Here is a 23,473-nt window from a genome sequence, read left to right as displayed (position 1 = left end):
CTGAATCCCCACCCCCAGAGATAAACGCGATGGCTGAACCCATGAATACTGCCCTTCAGCTGCGCTGTAAACATTACGCACATCAGCTCATTTAAAACACACAACCACCCTAAACCCACTACATAGCTGGAAAAACCAAGGCTCAGGGAGGTGAAATAGCATTTCCAAAGCTACACAATTAATACAGTAGATTGCTTACCTGGAGTCTAAAAACCAAAAAGCAGGATGCTCCTAAGTGATTCTTTTTAGGCTGAGCATCTTACAATCATGCCCATGAACAGCTTGCTACAGAGCGTGGCAGGTGGGGCGGTACCATACTCTGGGTGACAAATGAGAGTGTGGCATCACAGTGGCTCAAGCACAGCTTAGGGGGCGGTGTGGACCGCCTTTTACACACCTGCCATGACACTGCCGTCAAGCATTCACACACATTGTGCAAATGTCTGTGTGCACACATGTACTTCTGCTGTTGAAAATGTCTTCTTTATCACTGAGATCTCTTAGAGGTAAGCCATAAAAACATCAGAAGCACCGATCATTTAGAACAGGTCAGACTCGGGGCACATGGGGAAGGGAACTTTTGCGCTGAGCCCAGGTCTGTTGGTCTTCAAAGCTAGCATTCCTTCTCTCCCCAGTGCTACAGCCCACGAGGGACAACCTGGACTGCCTCTGGCTCTCAGCAGCTCCACCGCTGGACGCAGGCAGTGGGCAGTTGGGGACACAGGAAGCAGGGGACTGATGCGGTGGCAAGATCTCAAGCATCATCTCCTTTATGGGAGCCCAGGAGGCGCATTCGGTCCTTCTGCTCAGAAAGCGCGTCCGGAAGGCTGCCCTGCTTTGTGTTCAGGATGCACTTAGGCAAGTGCTCCATCAACTCAGCAGGTAAGGAAATGGAAGTCATCGATCAGGGCTCCTGAGAGTTCCAGCAGAAGCCTTGATAAATCTAACCTGCCTAGATCCTTGGTCTCCAAACTTGTCCGACAGCACACCCCAGCCATGAGAAGCCCTTAGGCAAGTATCACCAATACACACGTTTATTTATAAGTTACACAGTATGCTCCTGAACCAATACATTATGAACGTTAAAACAATTACCAAAAGAAGAACATTTTAAAGGGTGAGACAAGGATAAAATAACCAATATTTTAAAACATGTTTTAATATGCCATTTACTAAGAATATCAACAAACCTCTTTGAAATCATTAAATCAAATGAGTTACAATATTTTTAGTGAGAGCAACAGGACTGAATATACTTCCTTCTTTTTTCAATGTAGGGACCTTCTTGTGACTCAGTGGTTTGAAAGCAGCCCAGTGACAGTTTCAGTTTATTCACTGAAGTCTGCCAGAGCCAACAAAGCTTCCTTCCAGAGACACGTGGACCCGGCTGGAAACTGTTTACTGCTGGCGCCCTGGGAGACGTCTCCCACTTCCATCTACCACTGATGCAAGGCTTTTGTGAACATTTTGCTAATAAAGCTCCGCTTCCCCTGATGTCAAGTGATGGCTCCTGCAACCAATCAGAGGGTATTACTGCTTTCTCATATTTTTAACAACCCAATTCAAAATCCACTGAAATTTTCATTTAAAGGGTTTTAAAGCAGATCAGAACAACACTGTTCCCAGGTTAACAGTACTGGTACTAGAGTTTTTAACAGGTGATACATTCACATTGTTTCTGGCAACGAAAATTACAGAATGATATAAACAATCAAAAACACCTGTTTTCAAAATATACTGTCCACAGTCCAAGTTTCTTGGAAAGAAGTTCCTCTCCTGTTCTTTGTTAAAGCATCACCTTTACCTTGATGGATGACTAAGTGTGTTGATTTTTTCCTAATATTTTCTAGGGGCCTACAATTGGCAGTTACTCATCATCAGAGAAAATTTTGGAAACACTTGACTTTTTGTAAATGAAGACTCGACGCCTCTTCAAGCTCAACAAGCCCCTTCACTATTTTGCTACAAAATGCAGCACACAGAGATTTCCATGGTCATCCCAATTCATCACAGTGCTGGCAAGAGCTGGCCAGTTGGGCCCCAGCACTGACTGTTCCCTGCCAGGTTCCCCGCCAGGTGGGGTACTGAAAAGCCACTTAGAACTGGAACTGTAAGGAGCACTCTGTGGCAGGACACACAATGCCTGACACCGTTGCTGGATCACAAGAGCGTTAAAGGAGGACTGATACAGGTAGAGGTGGGGAGAGCTGATTCACCAACATGAAATGACTTGTTCTGGCGGTATTAAACTTCTTAAAGTATACTAATGCTGCTGTCATAAGACCATTTTCCTAATAATCAAAGAATTCTCCCAAAAAGGCATCAAGGGGCTGAGCAGACCGGCAGTGGTCTGGGTGCTGTGCCCCCACATCAGGTCAACAGACAGGCAGCCCTGTCAAGCAAACAAGAACATGGCTTCCCGAGGCGTTAATCTAACTGGAAACCTGGTGGTCCTCATTCTTCCTCTTCTCGTCCTTTCCTGAAACTTGTCTGGAACCCAAACTCCTCTTGGCCTTTTCTGCTAAGGTTGGTGGTCAGAATCCACGTGACGGCCCAGTTAGCAAACCCCGCTCCCAGGGAGGGTAGAGCAGGGAGGGCCTGTCCGTACCAGGACTCGAGCAGTCCCTGTATGCGCCTGGGGACGGGCATCGAGCTGGCACCACTGGCCTCAGGAGACTGCTCCCGCCCAGGGGCTGGGGGAGCCACGTGGGGGCGGAGGGCCTGGACTATCATCACGTCCTCTGGGTGGAAACGGAGCAGCGATGCCCCCACACCGCAGGAAGGCCTGGCGGGCCAAGAGTCTCACCTCCCGACAGAAACAACTGCGCCCAATGCCGGCTTCATGCTCATTTGGAATTCACCACCAGTCCTCAAGTCCAAAAGGGAAAACAAACTCTATCTGCCTAGAGAAAAAAATTCTCCCTGTTTCTTGGACCATAGCGTATAACCATATGCTTATTTCAGAAAAGGCAGGGAATTAGACATGTTTTTTTTCAAAAGTGCAGCGGTACAGTCTTTGCCAACAGTAGGAAAAAAAGATGAGAGTAAAAGTGAGAGTTCAGTTGCTAAAAGATAATGACTGAAATTTTTGCTGAAAAAAATGTATTTCTGACTGTTATTCATCCTCAATCCCCTAAAGAGACAGAGAGAAAATCTATGTCTTTTAAGCACTAAAATTTTCCAGTTAGAAGACAAGCTATAATTTATATCTTTTTTCTACTTTTACTTATAATAACTAGGCATTTACTGTATTTCTTTGTTGAAAGGTTCCAAAATGAAAAGATTTTTCAGTTTTTAATAAGCATACGGATACCTAACAGGAAAAAACACAGGGGGAGTTCTGCTCAAGGGGGAGGGCTGGACCCCAGCCACCGATGCCCAGCAACATGTTCCGAGTGGGAGGCAATATGGCAGCCGGGTCCCACCCCAGCTCTGACTTCAGTGGAGGGGCCTCGGGCAGGTCCATTCACTGCTGTGTCCCACACACTCATAAATGTAAGGTTGTCCAGCGGGGGTGGGGGGGAAGTGGAGTCATAAGCACTGTGGTACAGAAAGCGTTCTAGACAGCCTGGCAAACAGCAAACAACAAAAGGGAACTCTCACAGTTTGAAAAAAATTAAACCTCAAATTATTGAATTCACCCTTAGTTAAAATGAAAGCAAAAACCAAAGGATGGTGAGTTTTTAACAGCAGGAAACTTGAGAGATGAATGACGTGGAGTTTTGGCTGTGGGGCTCCGTCAATACAATGCCCTGGGCTGGCCTTTACAGTCTGTTAAAGAGCTATGGACAGACACTGTCTTGGAGGCGCACATCAGCCGCGCTGGAGGTGAAGGTCCTTTCCTGTCGGATCTGTGCCAATTCTGTGACTTCCCATAATGCGAGTGGCCTGTTTATCACATGCCCTCCTGGGCGATGTTACTTCAAGTGCAATGGTTCATTGTATATAACCTTTAACCTTGAGACTGTCTGGCGTGTTTACATGTTTATTATAGAAAATTCTACTTATTCACTGTACGCTGCTTATAAGAAGTTGAGTTTTAAAATATTTAATCCACTAACACCGACTTTATTGATCTTGTTATAATGAACTCAGCCAGCATAAGACCTGTTCAGACCCTCCTGGAGTTAGTAAAAATCACTTCTTTTCCTCCTTGAATCAATAACAATACAAATAAACCATAAATCACCATTAAAGCAAAAACATGTGTAAAACAGAAAGCAGAGACTCATGTCCTCCTGACACCAGTATTACTGCCAACCTGCCGTCACCACACGGCTCCGACGCGGCTGCTGGTCCCGCTGGCCAGGATCCTCCTCAGAGTAGGCCCTCCCCCGGGTGGAGACATGAGCCCCCCCCCCCCCGTGATGACCACCCACGTGGCCAGGCAACGCTGTCTGCCACCCTAATGCCTACCCTCGGGGACCCTATCGCCACACGGGGCTCCTCTGCCCCTCAGGATGTCTAGCCCCCAGCCCAGGTCCTGGCATGTAATAGGCATTTGAACCAGGTCAGGTGAAACCCAAGTTTGGGTCCCTAAGAAAGAGAAGGGAAGTTCACACCCTCCTCTTCAGGGAGACGGCACCCATCACCTCCAGGCCTGCCTGGGGCTTGCACGTGTCACACCCCAACCCTGTGTGGGAGGGATAACTAACTCGCTTCACAGTGCGGGCAATGGAAGCTCGGAGAGGTGGGGACGGGTCCAGGGCCACGTGAGTCGGTTGTGTTGGGACAGAGGCTGGACCCGTGTGACCCGGAGCCCAGCACTCTGCACCCCACCTCAGCCGCCCACAAGCTCTTCGTGACCTTTCCTTCCTCAGCTCTTCATGCACATCACAGGCTCACGAGCGTGCAGGGGAGACGCTGACAAGGGAGAGCTGCTGCTGTCGACTGGCGGTGACTGAGCCTGTGTTCCCAGGCAGGCGGCATATGACTCATTTCGCTAAAATCAATATTGCTACACTCATCCTCTGGGAAGCATGCAGCCAGCTGTCAATGTAACCATCCTGACTCCAAGTTAATGAGAAGAGGCGCTTCCTCACTTCCAAATCAAACTCTGTGAATCAGAAGCAAGGGCCATCTTGGCACTCTGGGCAGAGTCCTGGGGAGGTCCAGGGGAGAGTCAGGACGGCCCACACCTGCCTGCTCCCCCTGAGTAAGCTACCGGCCTCTGGATGAGACGGTAGTCCTCTCAGACCCGTGCGCTCCCAGTATGTGAAATCAAGAGAACCAAAGCTGCCTTCAGAGATGGCTGTGAGAAGTGGGAATAACGCACGTGCAACAGGAAGCCCCAGACAGAGGGCAGACAGCAGCACAGCGGCCACAGCAGTGACGGAGTTGCTGCACCCATTTCTTTTCTATTAGGTTTGGACATGGCTTTTAATTAACTGGGAAGGACTGAATTTTCCAAAATTAAAAAAAAAAGAGTTCTCGACTCACAAACAGGGTATGTCCCAACAGTGTAACTTTAGTTGGTTTTCTGGGACCCAGAGGTCACCACCGGGACAATGGACATGCTGTGATGGTGGTCAGACTCTGGGCTCAGTCAGCAGAGGCCGTCTGACCTACCAAGGAAGCCAAACTGCAGGGCGACTGCAGTTAAACACACACGGAGACAACGCATCACCACTGTGCAATAACGGTGATGCATGGAAGTGTGCCGCGGATTAAAACACAGCTTTGACTGACCCACAGGCTGGCACAAGGGCTTAGGCAGAAGCAGATGACAAGACAGACACTTGTGAAGGCCTGGAAGGACTTCTTAGGTCCTTCCCAAGGTGGGGATAACAGGGCTGGCAGTGGGCTGTGCTCACGTGGGGTGATATCTGATTTAAGACCCATAACCAGGGTCAGCATCCCACCCCAAAGCTGGGTGGAGAGAGGGAGAGAAAACAAGGTTGAGACTGGAGAGAAACACTCCTCAGAGTGAAAGAGAAGGTGTGGGCGGGAGCAGGGCGGGTGCCCAGGATGAAGAGGGCAAGGCCTTGAGAACAGCCATGTTGAAAAGAGGGCCAGGAAAGGGGCTCCAGTGAAGGAGCAAGCTGAGGAGAGTGGGACCCCTTTCTGTACACGACCGGGAAGAGGCACAGGAGTCTGCGGGTTCACGCTTGCAGCCGTGGAAAGGCGGACCGGGCAAGAGGGCACTGGAGGGGCAGCCGCCCACGACCACCATCAGCTCAGAGCTCACTGGGGCCCGGAGCTCCTCACCACCTCTACGTCCGGATTTAGTGGCAAAAGCCCTAGGACCAAAGAAGCAATTATACAAAATGTGCCCACCAGCAGGAGACCCCTGTCCCAGCCAGCGCTCGCCTTTCTGGTCTCCACGGGCTCATGAATGACACCTCACCAGGTCCCGCGAGATGTGCTGGGAAACAGTTACGGGGCTCAAAAGCCGAAGGACGGAGAAGCCCAGGCCCCTCTTGCCGGCATCTCCCCCAGGGCCCGTCGCAGGGGCGGCACCACCCTAAGGCTTAGCCCCTCCTGCAGCTGCCTCTCCAAAGCCACGCGAGCCCTTGACACTCTTCTCCAAGCTTTTAATTCGGACGCTTCTCACCCTTCCTATGCCGAGTGTTCTAACATCGTCAGGGCAAACATTTCTCCGGCTGGAGCAGTGGCTGTCGATAGCCCAAGAAGCATCCTTCAGCCAGTCACTTAATCAGGGGGATCAGCCAAGATCTGTCTGGGCACACCTTCCTCCCAGGGGCCCCGGGTTATCCTCTCCAGGTGGTGAGCCAGCTGCCCGGGCGAGAGCCAAACAGGTTCCCCTGGAGTTGGCTTAAGCCAACCGTCTGCCCACGGCCCAAACCCAGATGCGGGGAGGGCACCCACACCTGCACTTCAACAGCCGAAGCCTCTGCCAGTCACACAGGCTGGAGCTGAACCCCAGCTCTGTCCCTGTCGCTGCTGACTGTGTGGCCTCTCACAAGCCACCAAACACTCCAGGCCTCACTTTCTGGGTCAGTGAAATGGGGATAAAAACGCTCCCCTTACTGGCTAGTGTGGAGGCCAAACATGTAATCAGCAAAGGGTCTAACGTCTGTTTTTTCACTTCAGCTTGTTACAGGCTGGGCAGTGTGCTGGGGACCAGGGCTACACAGTCCAAGGTCTGCCCACCGTGAGCGCCCAGCCAAGTTATCAAGATGCAAAATCTAGGGAGGCACCAGACAACACTTCTGGGAAAACAAGAGAAATGATCACTTCCGGGTCCAACCCCAGGTGGCCAGTCATGTCCACACACCATGAGCCCCGCTGTAGGGTGCAGGGACCCCTGAGCAGGAGGAACCAGGCAGGGGCTGGAGACAGCCAGGCTGCTGGCAGTGGGGTCTGAGTGAAGAGGACACCCGCCCCAGATGAAGAGCACATGCAGACCCACCACAGAAGGAGGCTGCTCCCCCTCTCCAGGCCGTGTTGTCACAGAGACAGGAAAGATGGAGAAGAAGCTGGGAGAATCTTGGAAGGCAGTCTTCCTCTCAGTCTGCCCCCAGATCCACCCACACCTGGGACCAAGAGCCACACTAATAAGCCAGCTCAGGGGATCTTTGGGGCCTTTGGGAAACGAGCCACCAAAGCTGCCCACATGGGGAAATGGCCCAGCAGCTGGGGCCCTCTGGATGCTCTTCCTACCTTCTGAGGGGCCTCGTGGGACAGAGACAGAGGAAGGGAAGGGCAACCTTTGCTGAGTGCCTGCCACGCACTGGGCATTCAGCAAAGCACCTCTGCATACACTATCTCAGCTGGTCCCCTCAGCACCGTTACCCATTTCACAGACATGGAAACGGAGGTGAAGGAACCTTCCCAAGGACATCCAGCTTGGGCAGGTGGAAGAGCCACATTTGCACCCCATCCATGTTCCTCCTATTGCACTGTGCTGCCTCCAGCCTCCAGGACCTGAGACCAGGTGGCACTGCCTGGGTGTCCCAGATCGGCTGGACACACACCAGCAGAGCTGACGGTGCACAGGAAGGAGGACAGGATGCCCTGTCCCCCCAGGGCCCTGGGGGCTCCAGGCCGGGGTGACTGCCTGGGGGGATGGAATCTGCAGGGAGCCAGCAGCACTTAGAACAGAACAGGCTTAAGCTCTTCGGGGTTCTGAGGAGAATGGCTGATGCAGCGTGCAGGACAGCTGACGCAGAGAGCAGGTGACACTCGGCCCTGGCGGAGCTGACCAGCGTTCCCCGAGGCCACCTCAGTCTAATGCACCAGAGACATTTTGTTAGGAAGATTACAGACTGAAACGAGAGCACCAAAAATAATTAATCTGTGAGCAGATTTTATTTAAGTGTTGATTCATGGCTGCCCTACAAGCCAACGCCTGGCAGAACTATAAATTAACGAGATACAATGTCGCCGGCCTCCATATTTCAGGCCGGGTATTGAAGTTTCAGAATCCACAGATTTTTAAGTGTATTGATTGAGGACACCAGGATAAATGGCCTTGGCGCCAAACTCCCATTAACGACAATGGGCACCGAGTGACTAATTCCCAGAGCGCAGCAGTGAGAACGCCCTGCGCTGCCTTCTCCTGGCACAGAGTTCTAATTAGATTGAAATGAAAAAGCCAAATCACCAAGGGCGGCAAGAGGCAGATCAAGTGAAAAGCGAGATCAGACTCGGTGACAAGAAAGGACGAGAGAAGTCAAATCAGGCCAAGAGCAACAGGGGCTGCACCCAGAGGGCACCCAGCATCACCGGGGCAGGAGGTGGGGTGCAGGGATAGGGTGTGAGACACGTGTGGGGCCTCCCACCCCCACCCCAGCGGCCCCCCATGAACTCATCCCTGCCCAGCAAGGGCCGGCTTCTGCTCTGGCTCCTGCTCTGGTTCATCCACACATATGCTGAGCAGCTGCTCTGAGCCGGCCCCAGCCAGGTGACAGAGGCACAGAGGCCACAGGACAGGCCCCCATCCTCAAGGAGCTCCCGCACTAGCCGGGGGGATGGATACAGAAGCCAACAACCCCCTCAGCTGGAGAGGCCCTGTCCAGGAGCTGGAGGGCTTCCCCAGGGGCAAGGCCAAACCCCTTGATCCTACCCCACCCTATCCAGCACGCTCGCCACTGCAGCCCCAGCACCAGGTCCCAAACACAGTAGATGCTCAGTAAGTAACTGCGGAATAAATGAAAGTGGGCCTTCAATAGGCGGACCAGGCCGGGAGCCCCATTCACAGCAGAGCAATGCAGAGGAGGAGACCTCCCTCACCCTGCCCAGAGGATGGCAAAGCCTGGAGGGAAGGACCACTCCTTCCCCATCCTACCCAACACAGCATGGCTGGAAGAGACCGCTCCAGATCACATCCCCACAGTGAAGTTCTACCTCCAACTGGGCAAGGCTGCCTCACTCCCTCCTGAAGCTCCCGGCACGGCCTCGGGGCACTCCCGACCAGCTACCAGGGAGACCTGCCCAGAGTGCAAATCAAGCTCTGCCTCTGGTGCTCCAAACTCAGAAACAGCCCCCTACTGCCACCTGCTGTGGCAGTCCCCAACTTGTCAGGCAAGAGGACTCTGAATGTCTGAAAATGTCAGAACCCCCACCCCGCCACACACACAATGGCAGTGTCTGTTTAATATCCGTTGATTGAGAAGACAGATCATGACAGAGGGCCACTCGGAATCCATTAATGTCATCAAGTGAACTTGTATTCGATTAACCCAACAGCACCACCAGCACGTGAAAAGCAGCCCTTTTCCACTCGGGCAGGCAGTGCAGGCGCCCGTGGGCACTCAGTGACTCTGGAGTGGGGAGCAGTGCCTGGGGAGTGTGCACCCCACAGGCCAGTATGGCATGAAGCCCAGGCTCCCACTCCTGCATCTGCAGGCTCACCGCCCCCCCCAGCTCCTTGCCTCCCATACCTCCACACACACCACATGGTTCATGTTCCTGCAACAACTCTGTCCTCATTCTTCTGTCTGCTGAGGACCCATTTCCCTCCCCCTCAACCATGTCCCCTCCACCCTGATTCTCTGTCCTCCTAATTCCTGTCTTAGCGTGGGTTCCACTTCCTCCAGGAAGTCTTCCTTGATCTTCCAGGCCAGATGTTCTTTGCAGTTCCTGTATCTCACTCCATCATGGTAAACTGGCACTCCCTCTGCACTTCTGTCTCCCCAGCAGTTGTGAGATTCTCCAGGGTGGATCCTGGGACTTGTTCACTGCTGTGTCCCCAATACTGAGCACCGCTAATTGGACACACAGGCAACAAAGTGTAAGGCTCAGGCAGCAGGCTGTGCATCCTGGCTCTGCCGCTTCCTGGTTGTGCCTCTGGGCCAGTGTGTGACAAGAGAATTCTGGGGGCACCAGTCTCGAGGGGTGGGCAGGGCCTCAATGAGATGCCGTACATAAGGCTGCAGAAGAAGGCCTTACACACAGTAGGTGCTTGGTGACAGTACCTGCTGCTGTCATCACCCACCCAATCATCACCATCACCAAATGGCACCAAAATCCCTGAGTCTTGGCTCCCTCTTGGCCCATGGGACTCAGAAAGACCACAGTTAGGGAAGCACTTTGTTGCAAAGAAAAACACAGTACACTCAGCCTTGTGGAAAGGGCATGGGATTTGCAGCTGCACATGCATGGCTCCAAATCCCCGCCTGCCTTGCACCACTGGGAGGCCCTGAGCAACGTAGTTGAGCCTCAGTCTCCTGATCTGTGAAATGGGGAGAATAATACCGGCAGGGTTGACAAGTCATCTGTAGAGCCTGGGCTGACAGGACCATCAGCCTTGTCACCACCACTACTGACAGCACGCAGGGCTCAGTCAGAGGAGCTGTAAGGCCGCCCCTCAGCAGTCCAGAGAAGAGGAGGGCACTTGAGGTGAGAAACAAACTCCACAGTTACCCCAAGCTCCCGCTGCATTCCCTCCCTGCAACTCCTCCGAGCTGCAGGGAGGAGCTAGGCGGTCGGACCCCAGAGTCCTTATCCCCTGCTTGTTGGGCCCCAGGAGAGGCACAGACCCCATCACCACCACTACTGGGCCAGGAGGGCAGGGGCTGCCCCAGGGACAGGCGTGGACTCGCCTCCCTGTCCTGACCCTGGCAGTGGCACCCAGCAAAAAAGTGACCCAGGAGGAGCACTGGGGCACTGGGAGCAGCTGGCCTGGGGGTCAGGGGCGAGGCTGAGCCACAGCCCCGCACTCTCCAGCTCTGTCCTCCCCCGAGAGCCACAGACAGGACCCCACTCAGGGGCTGCAGCTGGATCCGTGCTAATGCAGCCTGTTGCAGAGGAACACTCAGTAATGCAAAGTTCCTTCCACTGACTGCTCTCTCCTCGCCCTGCTTGTCAAGAGCCCCCTCAGGATTTAGCCAGCGCGAATCCATCTCACCCAAATGCCTTTTCAGTGTGGGCATGAAAGCAGAACTCGTTTGCAGACTTTCCTTACGAGCTGGAATCATTCCTTACAGCCTTTCAGGGATAATGAATTGACAGGAATTCTAAACCGATTCCAACCAAAGGACACTGTGATAAAGCTAAATCTATTTCAGTACAGATTGCATGTCAGAAGTTGATTAAAAAGCCACCTCTTTATCCAGCCCCACAGCTTGGGGCTGAGACAACCTTGGGGCTCTGTCCTCCGGGCGGGTTGGCAGAGGCCCACTGCGTACCCTCTGTGGAGACTCTTGGTTCCAGGCAAACAGCCTGGAAACACACTCGCCCAGCGTGAGCCTTCCCTGATCCCATCTCCCCTGCCCTGAAACCGCCTGCAGCTCGTGGTTGTGGACCCACCCCAGAGAAGCTTCCCCAGTGAGAAAGTTAACTCGACTGTGAGCTCTGAGGAGGGGGTCTCGAGGTAACAAGACAGAGACACATACCTGTTTCAAGGTCTGTGAGGTGCACGGCAAAGTCGAAACCACCGCTGAGGATGCGCTGGCCGCAGGGGGACCACCGGGCAGCGCGCACGGCCTCGCCATGCAGGGAGTAGGTCTGCAAGCAGCTCCCAGAGTCCACGGCGTTCCACACCTATGAGGCAAACACAGTGCCAGACGTCGTGAACAGGGCCCTGATCTAGGGGGCTCAGCTCAGTCCCACGGTGGAACTAGATTCCAAATATTTTACCATCAAGATAATATCTAGATGCTACAAGTTTCCTTGTAGAAATGTAAGGGCTTGGGACTGGCGAGTCGAGGGGGAGACTTTCCCATAATTTTTTCTGGGGTCCAGGGCCCACAAGAAGACAGCGTGTCCTGAGCTCGGCCGCTGACCCCCCCAGCCCTCCACACCGCTTCGCACCTGCTCACCACCAGGAAGTCCTGCTCTGTCCATGGTTCTAGCCCAGTCTCGCCCGTGCCTCTGACATCTGTCTTCTGGGTCAGAATTTCCGAGCCCTGTAGTGGACACTGCACCAGGTCAGGCTACCTGCACGGGTCCTGTTATAAGACTAAGATCCAAAAAGAGCCTGCCACACCTGTGTCTGCAACCAGGTAAAGAGCAGAAGTCTGCCGTGGTGGGGGCAAGCTATCCTTTTTGCTGGGAGAGAAGGTCCTGTACCTCGTTCCCACCCTGGGGAGTGAGGTTTGTGGGAGAAAGCCCAGTCTGCACCTAATGACCTCTGAAATATGCTTTTAAGCCCTCAGGTGTAGAACTGTACACGCCAAGAGCCAGGGCCCCTCGCATGAGAGGGCTGCATTCAGCTTTGCACCAGCTCGCCCAGGAAACTCCGCCGACCACCATGCGCTCCAGGGGAAAGGCAGGAGTGCGGGCAGCCTGACAGGGCTGGCCTAGGGCCGGGCATGAGTAGGCGCTCAGCAGAGTTAGCATCCTCCCCTCGTGTCACCACAGGAAGAAGGGGATGCTCTCACGGACCACCCAAGGAAAGAAGCACAAAAGGCTCCTGCAGCGCCTCCCACGTGATGCGGCTGCTTGCCGGTCATGTGACTTGGCTGAGTGGCTTGGCCTTTCTAGGCCTCAGTCTCCTCCTCCATAAAATGGGGAGAAGAGCCTGGTCCCAAGGGCAGCAGTGAGGAATGAGTGAGGACCAGGCATGCGGCACCGGCACCGGCACCGTGGCTCGTGCACAGCAAGAGCTGCAGTGCTGGTGGATGTGCTTCTTGAGGCTTGTCGTGCACGCGTTCAAACAGCAGGACGCCCTGACCCTCTCACATTTCCTTAATAAGAGTAAACCCAAAGTGTAACCATGCGTATCTACAAACCAGGTCCCAGAGATGACCTTCCCTTTCAAGATGAGGCAATTCAGCCACATCCCGAAGGTTCTCAAAATGCAAAGGATCACAGCTCTGAAAGCACATTTCCTGAGCATATGAAAATGCCTACGCTTAAGAAAACAAGAAGTCAACAGCAGCCTTCAAAGGATGTTAAGAGAGCTCAGCTCTTTTCTTCCTTATTAGGGGTCAACAGCTGGAGTCTCAAAATGAAAAACCAAGAAATAGCAGCATCTACGTTAGAAACATGGACAGAAGTAACGGAAGGAAGAGCCAGAAGACTTCACGGTGGAGCGGGAACTCATGGCAGAAAGGCAGAGTGCGGGGAGCTGCTGTTTTATTCAAAGCTGTGTACAGGTATGACTTTAATAGAAAAACAAACCAAAATTAATTAACTAGATCTACAGGACTAACATGGCTAAACAGTAAAAAGATGACGTCGAATACATAAGACAAGCTGCATATATGTATACAAGCTGCTACCTAAGTTTTAAAACCACGTGAAACACGACCTCACATCGGTTAGAATGGCTTCTACCCAAAAAAAAAAAAAAAAAGATAACAAATGTTGGCAACGATGTGGAGAAATCAGAGCCTTTATACATTGTTGGTAGGAATGGAAAACAGTCCAGCCATTATGGAAAACAGCATAGCAATACCTCAAAAAATTAAACATAGAAGTATAATATGACCCAGCAATTCCACTTGTGTGTATATATACTTTAAAGAGTGAGAACCATGGTCTCAAACAGATATTTGTACACCAATGTTCGAAGCTGCATTATTCACAATAGCCAAAGGTGGAAGCAACGCAAGTGTCCATCGATGGATAAATGGATAAACAAAATGGGAGAAGACAGAAAAACAGACAGACACACACAATGCAATATTATTGTTTGAAAAAGAAGTGAAGTTCTGACACATCCTACCACATGGATAAACCTTGAAGACATCACGCTAAGTGAAATAAGCCAGTCACAAAAAGACAAAACGTGTATAATTCCATATATAATGGTTCCTAGAGTAGTTAAAATCATAGAGGTAGAAAGTAGAATCGTGGTTACCAGGGACTGGAAGGGGGTGGAATGGGACTTGTTTAACAGGGACAGAGTTTCAGTTTTCCAAGAGATGGATGGCGGTGATGGTTGCACAATGTGAATGTGCTTAATGCCACTAACCATACACTTAAAAATGGCTAAAGCAGTAAATCTTACATGTATGTCAATACAATTTTAAAAATACACATGAGGCAAAACTCTATCATGTTTATTTGCACACTGGTAGCAAGACTCTAAAAATATGCATGGAGGTGGTGGTCACTCCTGGGAATGGAGGGAGAGGGGCAGGGTTTGGGGAGGGGAGCTGTGAACACTATACCGTATTTCCCCTAAAGAGAGGCAAAGTGAGGGTGAGAGAATGAATATGCTCTGAAGGAAATATGCCCAAGTGTTTCCATCTATTGAACGCATCCATGTATTCATTTATTCAACAAACATTTCCTGAGTACCTGCTATCAGTCAGGCATTGTTCAGCAGTAAACAACTAAGACAAAAACCCCTGCCTTCAAAGAGTTTACCTTCTAGTAGGGGAGACAGAGCCTAAATAAGATAAAAAAGTAGAATCTAACCAATACATACGGTAGTGATAAAGACTGAAGTTCTAAAAAGTGAGCAGGAATGAAGCCGTAAGGTCCGGAGAAGGGCTGACATGGTGGACAGGAAAGACCTCTTCAGAGAAGGAGGCTTAGAAGGTAGACCTAAGAGGGTGAGGAGGGAAGCTATACAGAAATCAGGGGAAGAAGCTTCCAGGCAGGATCAGGGCCACTCTGGCTGCTGTGCGGGGAGGAGAGTGAAGGGCAAGGGAGATTCAGGGAGATGGTGAGGAGCCTCTGTGAGCATATAGAGGAGAGGAGATGGTTTGGACCAGGTGGAGGCATAGAGAGGTGGCCACGCTTGGAAGGTAGAACCAAGATTTCCCTGGGTTGGAGGTGGGATAGGACGGTGAGAAAGTCCAGGACCACTCCCTAGGTTTTGGCCCAAGCACCAGGAGGAAAGGAGGTGGGGGTGTGTCAGATGATGGGGGTGGGGGACAAGTTTGAGGGCAAGAAGACCAGGAGCTCAGTTTTGAAGGACAGAGAGCAGGTAGCTGGGTGTAGGAGTGTGGTGTCCAGAAAAAAGGTCTAGCGTGGAGGCGGGGCTTTGGAAGTCATTGCAATTGATGGCCTTTCAGTCACAAGCTGGATGAGATCTCCGAGGGGATAGACATAGACAGAGCAGAGAGGAGCCCCGTTGTTCACGGATCGGAGAGAGGGAGGAGGCTAAGGAGAAACCTTAGCCTTAGAAAAGGAGTCTGGGAAGAAGAGGCCAATAAGGAGGGAGAAATAACAGAAGGCTGTCCTGGAAGCCAAGAGAAGAGGCTGGTCAGAGGGGTCAAAAGCTGCTGATGGGTCGACTGGGTGAGAATTGGGACCAGACCCCTGGGTTTTACAATCTGAGCAGCCAGTACACAAGTGTATGTCACATTACATTCTGTACTTTTGATTATGTTTAAAATATATCATAATTTAAATATGTTAATGAAGAGGGAGAGGAGAAGGGAAAAAGGAAGAGAGAGAAGGAGGGAGGGAGGAGGAGAGGGAAGAGGAGGTGGGAAGAGGAGAGAAGATAAGAAAGCAAGGGGGATGGGGAGGAAGGAGAGGAGGGAAAGGAAGGAAGGGCAGAGGGAGAGGAAAGAAGGGGGAGGAGAAGGAATAAGAAGACGGGAAGGAAGGATGGATCGGAACCCTAATCAAGAAAGAAGAAAATGTTAAAAAGAGAAGAAAGAAAAAGACCTTGAACTCTGTGGCACTAAGACCAAAAGCAACAACCAGAGAAGTCCAAATTCTTGATCAGAGGGCCTCCTGAATCAGCCCTGGAAACGTGTTTAAGGAAATCCATCAATCTGTAAATTGTCTGATAGCTCTCCTCTGAAGTGAAAAATGCGTACTTGGCTCTCCTGGTTGATATATACTCAATGATAGTGTCAGGATCAATGCAGACCAGTCAGCCACTTCTCAAAGTACCTGGGGTGAAGCAGGGAAGAATCTTTGCTAATCGCTCTCCCTAATTGAATTTAATGTTCACTGTCAGGTTTTAAAGATTAATTCCCAAACACCGCGGCAGCCTGAATTGTGTACCTTTTTTCAATTAAGTAATTAGAGATCCCCAATCTGCCTTCACGGAATTAGGGAGTTAAGTCTTCTGTCAAATGTGCTAAGATGATTTGATGTATTAACTGGAGACATTCTGTGTGTCCAACAAAAGTCAGATTTAGAAAGAGCATGACAAGGAAAATGTGCGTCACTCGCTTGCTCATCCCACGTTTCCTGTGGTTTCCATGTCCTGGTTCCTGAGACATCGCCTCACCAGGAGTTGCTCACAGTCTCTCAAGACCTATTGCTTTAGCCACAGGTCACCGTCCTTCCTACTGACCTGCTGCCTTTTGTTTTTGATTATAAAACAAATACAATCTCCTCACAAAATATTCAAGTTCTACAGAAGTGCAAAAAGCAAAATCCCATAGGAATCAACAACAGGGCTGTTTCTCTGCTTACACTGGAAAGAAGTGTGCTCTGCAAAAATATTATCACAAAAAACAGAGAAACACAAAAAAAGAGAATAAGAGTTAGCCATAATCTCACCACCTGGAGATAACAGCTGTCAGACATCCGAGTCAATGTTCGCCTCCCATTTGGCCCCGTCCTGCCAGCGCCTGCCTCACGGACCCTTCCTAGTTCAGCCCAAGCTGCTGGCCACCTCCCCCCCACAACCCAGCAGCCTCTACTGCCCCAGGACATCATTCTGGAGACCACTGTCAGGCTTGCACGGCTAAACCCAAGCCTGTGCAGCCAGTGCCCAAGCCTTCCTCAGGCCATTTGCCTGCAAAAGCTTTGGGAATCCTTCGGGATGTGTGTGTTCAAGGGCTGGTATTGCACTGAATCCACTGAACAACATGGAGAGATGTCTTAACAATATTGAGTCTTCTGATGCATGAACAGGATCTCTCTCTCTTTTTATTTAGGTCTTCTTTAATTTCTCTAAGCAGTAGTTTATAGCTTTTTAATAAAGAAATCTTACACATCTGCCAAATTTATCCCTAGTTATTTCATGTTTTCATGATACTGTAAATGGTATTGTTAAATTTTAATTTCAGGTTCTTCATTTCTAGTACATAGAAATACAATTAATTTTTGTAGATTGACCTTGAATTCTGCAAAGTTACTGAACAATTAGTTCTAGATTTTTTTTTTTTGCAGATTCAGTAGAATTTTCTACATAGACAATCGTGTTGTCTGTGAATAAAAACACTTCACTTTCTCCATTCCAGTCCATATATTTTAGTGCTTTTTCTTGCTTTATTGCACTAGAATCTCCAGAACAATGCTGAACAGACGTAGCGAGAGTGAAAAACCCTGCCTTGTTCCTGACCTTACGAGGAAGGCAGTCACGCTAGAGCTAACGTTCTCATAAATGCCCCTTAGCAGTTCGAGGAAACTTCTATTTCTAGTTTGCTGAAACTTTTTAATCAGGAATGAATGCTGGATATTGTCAAAACTTCTTTCTGTATCTCTTGAGATGATCGTCATATGGTTCTTCTTTTATAATTCATTAATACTCTGAATTACATTGATTTTTTTTTTCAAATATTAAGCTAAACTTGCATCCCGGGGACAGATCCTACTTGGTCATGATATAAACAAAGTCGGAATGATTTGGTAAATTTCACTTTACATTTTTGCATCTATCTTCACGAGGTATTGATCTACCACTTTCTTCTCTTATAACTTCTTGTTCTTGGTTTTGGAAATAGGCTGATGGCCTCAGAGAACAAGCTGGGAGGTGTTTCTTCCTCTTTGATTTTTTGGAAGTGTCTGAATAGAACCATGATAGAACTGTATATTAGTTTCCTGGGGCCGTCACAACAAAGTACCACAAACTAGGGGGCTTAAATAGCAGAAATGTATTGTCTCATGGTTCTGGAAGCCAAAAGTCAAAAATCAAGGCAGGACTGGTTCCTTTTGAGGGCTGTGAGGGAAGGGTATGTTCCAGACCTCTTTTTTGACCTACAGGTGGCTGTTTCCATGTCCACATAGTATCCTCCTTCTATGCCTGTCTCCAAATCTCCCCCTTCTATAAAGACATCAGTCATACTGGGTTAGGGCCCATCCTAAAGACCTCATTATAACTTGATTATCTCTAAATAAAGGCACATTCTGAGGCACTGGGAGTTAGGACTTCAAAATATAAATTTTGAGAGAAACACAATTCAACCCATAACAAATTCTTCCTTAAATGTGTGGTAAAATTCACTAGTGAAGTCTTTGGGCCTGGAGTTTTCTTAATGAGAAGGCTTTTAACTATGAATTCAATTACTTTAATAGATACTAGGCTTTGGGGGTTACCTGTTCTTTAGTGAGTGAGCTGTTGTTTGAGTCTCTCAAGGGATTTACATTTATCCATGTCATTGAAGTTGCAGAATTCATTGGCAGAAAGTTAATCACATTACCTAGTACTCTCTTAATACCTTTAGAATTTGTAATTAAGTCACTTCTCTCATTCCTAATACTGGTAATTTGTATCTTTTCACCTTTATTCCTGATGAGTGGCTAAAAATTTATCACTTTCATTGATCTCAAAGAACCAGCTCTTGGTTTCCCTGGTTTTTCTCTAATTGTTTATCTGTTTCCCAGTTCAATTATTTCTGTTCTATTCTTTATCTCCTTTCCTTTGCTTACTTTGGGTTGAATTTGCTTGTGTGTGTGTGTGTGTGTGTGTCTTAAAGTGGGAGCTAAGACCAGTGATTTGAAATTTTCTTCTTTATTAATATAGGCATTTACTGCTATAAATTACACCTGAGTTCCACAAATTTCTTTATGATGTGTTTTCATTTGTACTCAGTTCAAAATGTTTTCTAATATTCCTATCAGTTTCTCCCTGGATCCATAGGTTGTTTAGAACTGTGTTGTTTCGTTTCCAAATATTTGGGAGTTTTTCAGATATCTATTATTGATTTTTAATGTAATACCATTATCATTAGAGAATATACTTTGAATAATTCCAATTCTTTTAAATTTACTGAGACTTGTTTTCATGGCCTAAAATATAGTCTGTCTTGGTAAACATTCCACATACACTTGGAAAGCACGCGTATTCTCCGGCTGTTACACAGAGCATTCTGTGTACGTCAATCAAGACAAGTTGGTTGGGTGATAGTTGTTCAAGTCTTCTACACCTTTACTGATCTCTGTTTACTTGATCTATCGACTGTTGAGAAAAAGGTGCTGAAAGTTCCCACTATAATTGTGGATATGACTATTTCTCCATTTAGTTCTATCAGTTTTGCTTCATGTATTTTAAAGCTCTCTTATTAGATGTACACATATTTATGCCCCTAAAGTTTATGTACCTAATGTTGTGTCCTTTGATGAACTGACCCCTTGATCATTATAAGATGACTCTCTTTATCTCTGCTAATATTCTTTGCTCTGAATATTCGACTTTGATATTCATCTGGCCCCTCTAGCTTTTTTTATTACCATTAGTTTGGTGTATCTTTTTCCATCTTTTTACATTTAACCTTTGGTGTCTTTTCATTTAAAGTTTCTTGTAGGCATTGTATAATTGGGACTTGCCTTTTTATCCAACCTAACGATCTGTGTATTTTAAATGAGTGTTTAAATCATTTCATATATTAACTGATATGTTTTGGGTTTCAATTTGCTGTTTGTTTTCCATTTATCTCATCTGTTGTTAGTTTCTGCTTTCCTTTTTTTTTTTTTTTTTTTTTTTGCCTGCTTTTGGATTGAGTATGTTTTGTTATTTTATTTTATTGCCCATTGTTAGATTACTAACCATAAATCTTTGTTTTGTTTTATTACTAGTTGCTTTAAGGTCTACAGCATACCTCTATAACTATTACAGCCTACCTTCAAGTAATATTAGCACTTGCCTTATAAGAACCATAACAATATACACCATTTCCCCATCTCAGCTTTTATGCATGTTTTATGCATATATTTTACACCTACATATGTTATAACTCCATAAAACATTGTTATTATTTTTACTTTAGACCATCAATCATCATTTAAAGTGATATTTTTTAATAAGAAGAAAAAGTATTTACATTTACCCACACATTTACCATTCCTAGTGCTCACCACCCCTCTGTGGAGATGAAGATGCTTATCTGGTAGCATTTTCCTTCTGCCTCAAGAACTTTAGTAATATTTCCTGTAGTGCAGGTCTGCTGGTGATAAATTGCTTCAGCTTTTAAATGTCTGAAACAGTATCTTGCCTTTCTTTTAAAAAGATATTTGGCTGGGTTTTAAATTTGGGGTTGACAGTGGTCTGTTTGTTATTATTTCCAATAAGAAGTTTGCTGCCTTTCTTATCTTTGTTCCTCTGTGTGTAACTGAGTGACCTATGTCTCTTTCTCCCCTACTGGCTGCATTTAAGATTTTCCTCTTTATCATTGATTATAAGAAACTCCATTAAGATGTACCTTGGTGAGCTTTTTCCTTCATGCTTCTTGTGCTTGGGATTCACTGAGGTTCTTGGATATATGAGTTTCTAATTTTCATCAAATTTGGAAAACTTCCAGCTATTATTTCTTTAAATATTTTTTCCACTCTCTCTTCCTACTCCAATTTCATGTACACTGGATGAACTCAAAGTTGTCCCATAGCTCACCGATGCTCTGTTTTCTTCCCCCAAGCTTTTCACTCTCTGTGTTGCACTTTAGTTTCTGTAACTTTGTCTTCAAATTTGCTTTTTCTTTGATAGTTTCTGATCTGCAATTAATCCCATCCAGTGGATTTTTCATCCAAAACATTTTTTTTTTCATCTCTAGAGTTCAATTTGGATCTTTTTTCTGTCTTCCATGTCTCTCCTTAAGATATGCATGCTTCTACCTCTTTGCATATATGAGGCATATTTATAACAGTTGGTTGAACATTCTTATTTACTAATTGTACTATCTGTGCCATCTCCAAGCCTGTTTCTATTCATTGATCTTCCTTCTCATTGTGGTTCAGATTTTACTCCTTTTACACACCTTGTAATCTTTGTTTGGAAGCCAGATACAGTGAATTTTACTTGAGAGAATTTCTTTTTGCTTTTGTATTCCTGTAATACTCTTGAGGTTTGCTCTGGGACACAGCTAAATTACTTGGCAACAGTTCGCTCCTTCCCAGGAAAGCTTCTAAGCTTTGATAGGAGGAACCAGAGCAGCATTTGGTTTGACTCCCCTCCTGCGGCAATACCCTTATGAATTACGATGGCTTCCCACTCCAAGCTGATGGGAATATGAAGTATTCTTGGTCCTGTGAGCTCTGGGGACTGTTCACCCTGTTCCTTTCAAGTGGGTCTTCCCCGCCTCGAGGAGCTCCTTCCCCCACGTGTGCTGATCAGTATCCCACTGAAGACAGAGGGGACCTCCCACAGCTCTCTGGAGCTGTCTCTCTGTGCAGCTCTCTCATCGCTGGTTCTCCGTTCTGAGAACTATGGCTGCCTTGGCCTGCCTGGATCCCCAGCTCTATCTCCTCCACTCAGAAAGACCACCAGGACCCATCTGGGTCTCTCCTCCCCGCACTGCAGTCTGGAGGTACACTGGAACAATCTCACGGCTTCCCTCATTTTGTTTCCCCGTCTGTCTGCTGTCTACGCTGCCTGGTGTTCAGTATCTGAAAGGCACTGTTTCTCATATTTTGTCCATTTTTTTAAACTTATTTAAGACTGGAGCATAAATCTGGTCCATCTTGGCCAGAAGCATGAGGCCCCATAAGCTTTTCAGAAGTGTGTGGCTTACCTGTCAAATGTGTATGGAACTTTCCTTACTGTTTAGTATCGTTATTATTTGTTATTAATTTGATTCCATTGTGATCAGAGACTAGGCTCTCTGTTGTCTAAACCCTTTTAAATGTGTTGAGATTTGCTTTATGCCCTGGAACATGGCCTGCCTTCGTGAAGTACTGTGTGAATTTGAAAAGCACCTGTACCCTGCATTTGCTGTGTATCATGTTCCACACATGTCAGTTAAGGAGCTGCTGGCGTCGCACAGATCTGCTGTCTTCACTGATCTGCCTAGCTGTTTTATCAGTCATTAGAGGAGAGTGTTAAATTCTCCAACTATGACTATGGATGTATTTATTCTCCCTTTAATTCTGTGAAAAATGTTTCACATAGTTTGAAGCTCTGTTCTTGGCACATATGTGACTGTTGTGTATTCCTGATGAATTGACCCTTTTATCATTATGAAAAGTCCCTCTTATCTCTGGTAATACCCTTCGGTTTGAAGCCAATCTTATTGGTTAGTATTATAATACTTCCAGTCTTCTTATGCTATTTGGATGATATCCCTTTATTCCATCTATTTACTTTTAGTGTATTTGTTCCTTTTTTACTTAAAGTGCAACTCTTGTCAACAGCATGTAATTGAGTCTTACTTTTGTATCCATCTTGACAACCTAACTGTAGTGTTTAGTCCAGGCACATTTAACGTAATTGTTGACATGAGCAGATTTACATCTATTATTTTGCTATCTGTTTTCTGTTTTTGCCTCTGTTTTATTCCTCTCTTCTTCCTTTGCTGCCTTCTTTGGGAATAACTGACTATTTTTAGAATTCCATGTTATCTATTGGCATTTTAGCTGCGCCCCTTAACATTTTTTTTAAAGTGGTTACTCTAGGGATTACAATATACATGCTTTATTTTTTAAAGTCTTCTTACAGTTAAAATATACTAGTTTACATAAAATGTAAGAAGCTTGCAACCAGAAATGCCTTTTCTCCAACTCTCATCCTTTATAGTTGTCACATGTATTATATCCACATAGGTCATAAATCCTACAGGGGCAAGTGATAATGTTTACTTTAAATAGTCATGCGTATTTTTTTTAATTTAAGGGGGAAAATAGTCTTCTATGTTCTCCTGCATGTTTACCACTTAAAGTTCCTTCAGGCCTTCTCAGAGATCTGAGCACCTATCTGGTACCATGTTCCCTCATCCTAAAGAACTTCCTTTAGCATTTCTGCAGTGCACGTCTGTTTCCCATGAATTCACACCAATCTTCATGTACCCCAAAGTGCCTTTATTTCACCTTCATTCTTAAAGAATCATGAGTGGACAAGTTTTTCTTTTTCTTCCAGTACTTTTAAGATGCCATTCTACGGTCTCTGGACGCCACTGTTTCCGACGTGAAGTCAGTGACCCTTGTACCATCATTCTCCTCCACAGAGACCCACTTTGCTGTGGCTACTTTTAAGATTTTATCTTTATCTTGATTTCCA

The 23,473-nt window shown here is 47.4% G+C and overlaps 1 protein-coding gene across 5 annotated transcripts in view; it reads right to left on the bottom strand.

Moving 5' to 3' along the window:
* Positions 1–23,473, bottom strand: part of WDR25 (WD repeat domain 25) — a 131,498-nt gene that overhangs the window by 40,270 nt on the left and 67,755 nt on the right. For all 5 annotated transcript variants that reach the window (XM_010987455.3, XM_031454302.2, XM_064486256.1 and 2 more), the window contains exon 3: positions 11,799–11,946. In XM_010987455.3, the coding sequence (XP_010985757.2) occupies positions 11,799–11,946 (148 nt within the window). The remainder of the gene's footprint in view (positions 1–11,798; positions 11,947–23,473) is intronic.

Source organism: Camelus dromedarius, chromosome 5, assembly GCF_036321535.1.
Source record: "Camelus dromedarius isolate mCamDro1 chromosome 5, mCamDro1.pat, whole genome shotgun sequence".
Taxonomy (NCBI): domain Eukaryota; kingdom Metazoa; phylum Chordata; class Mammalia; order Artiodactyla; family Camelidae; genus Camelus; species Camelus dromedarius.
This window is presented reverse-complemented; position numbering and strand designations above follow the sequence as displayed.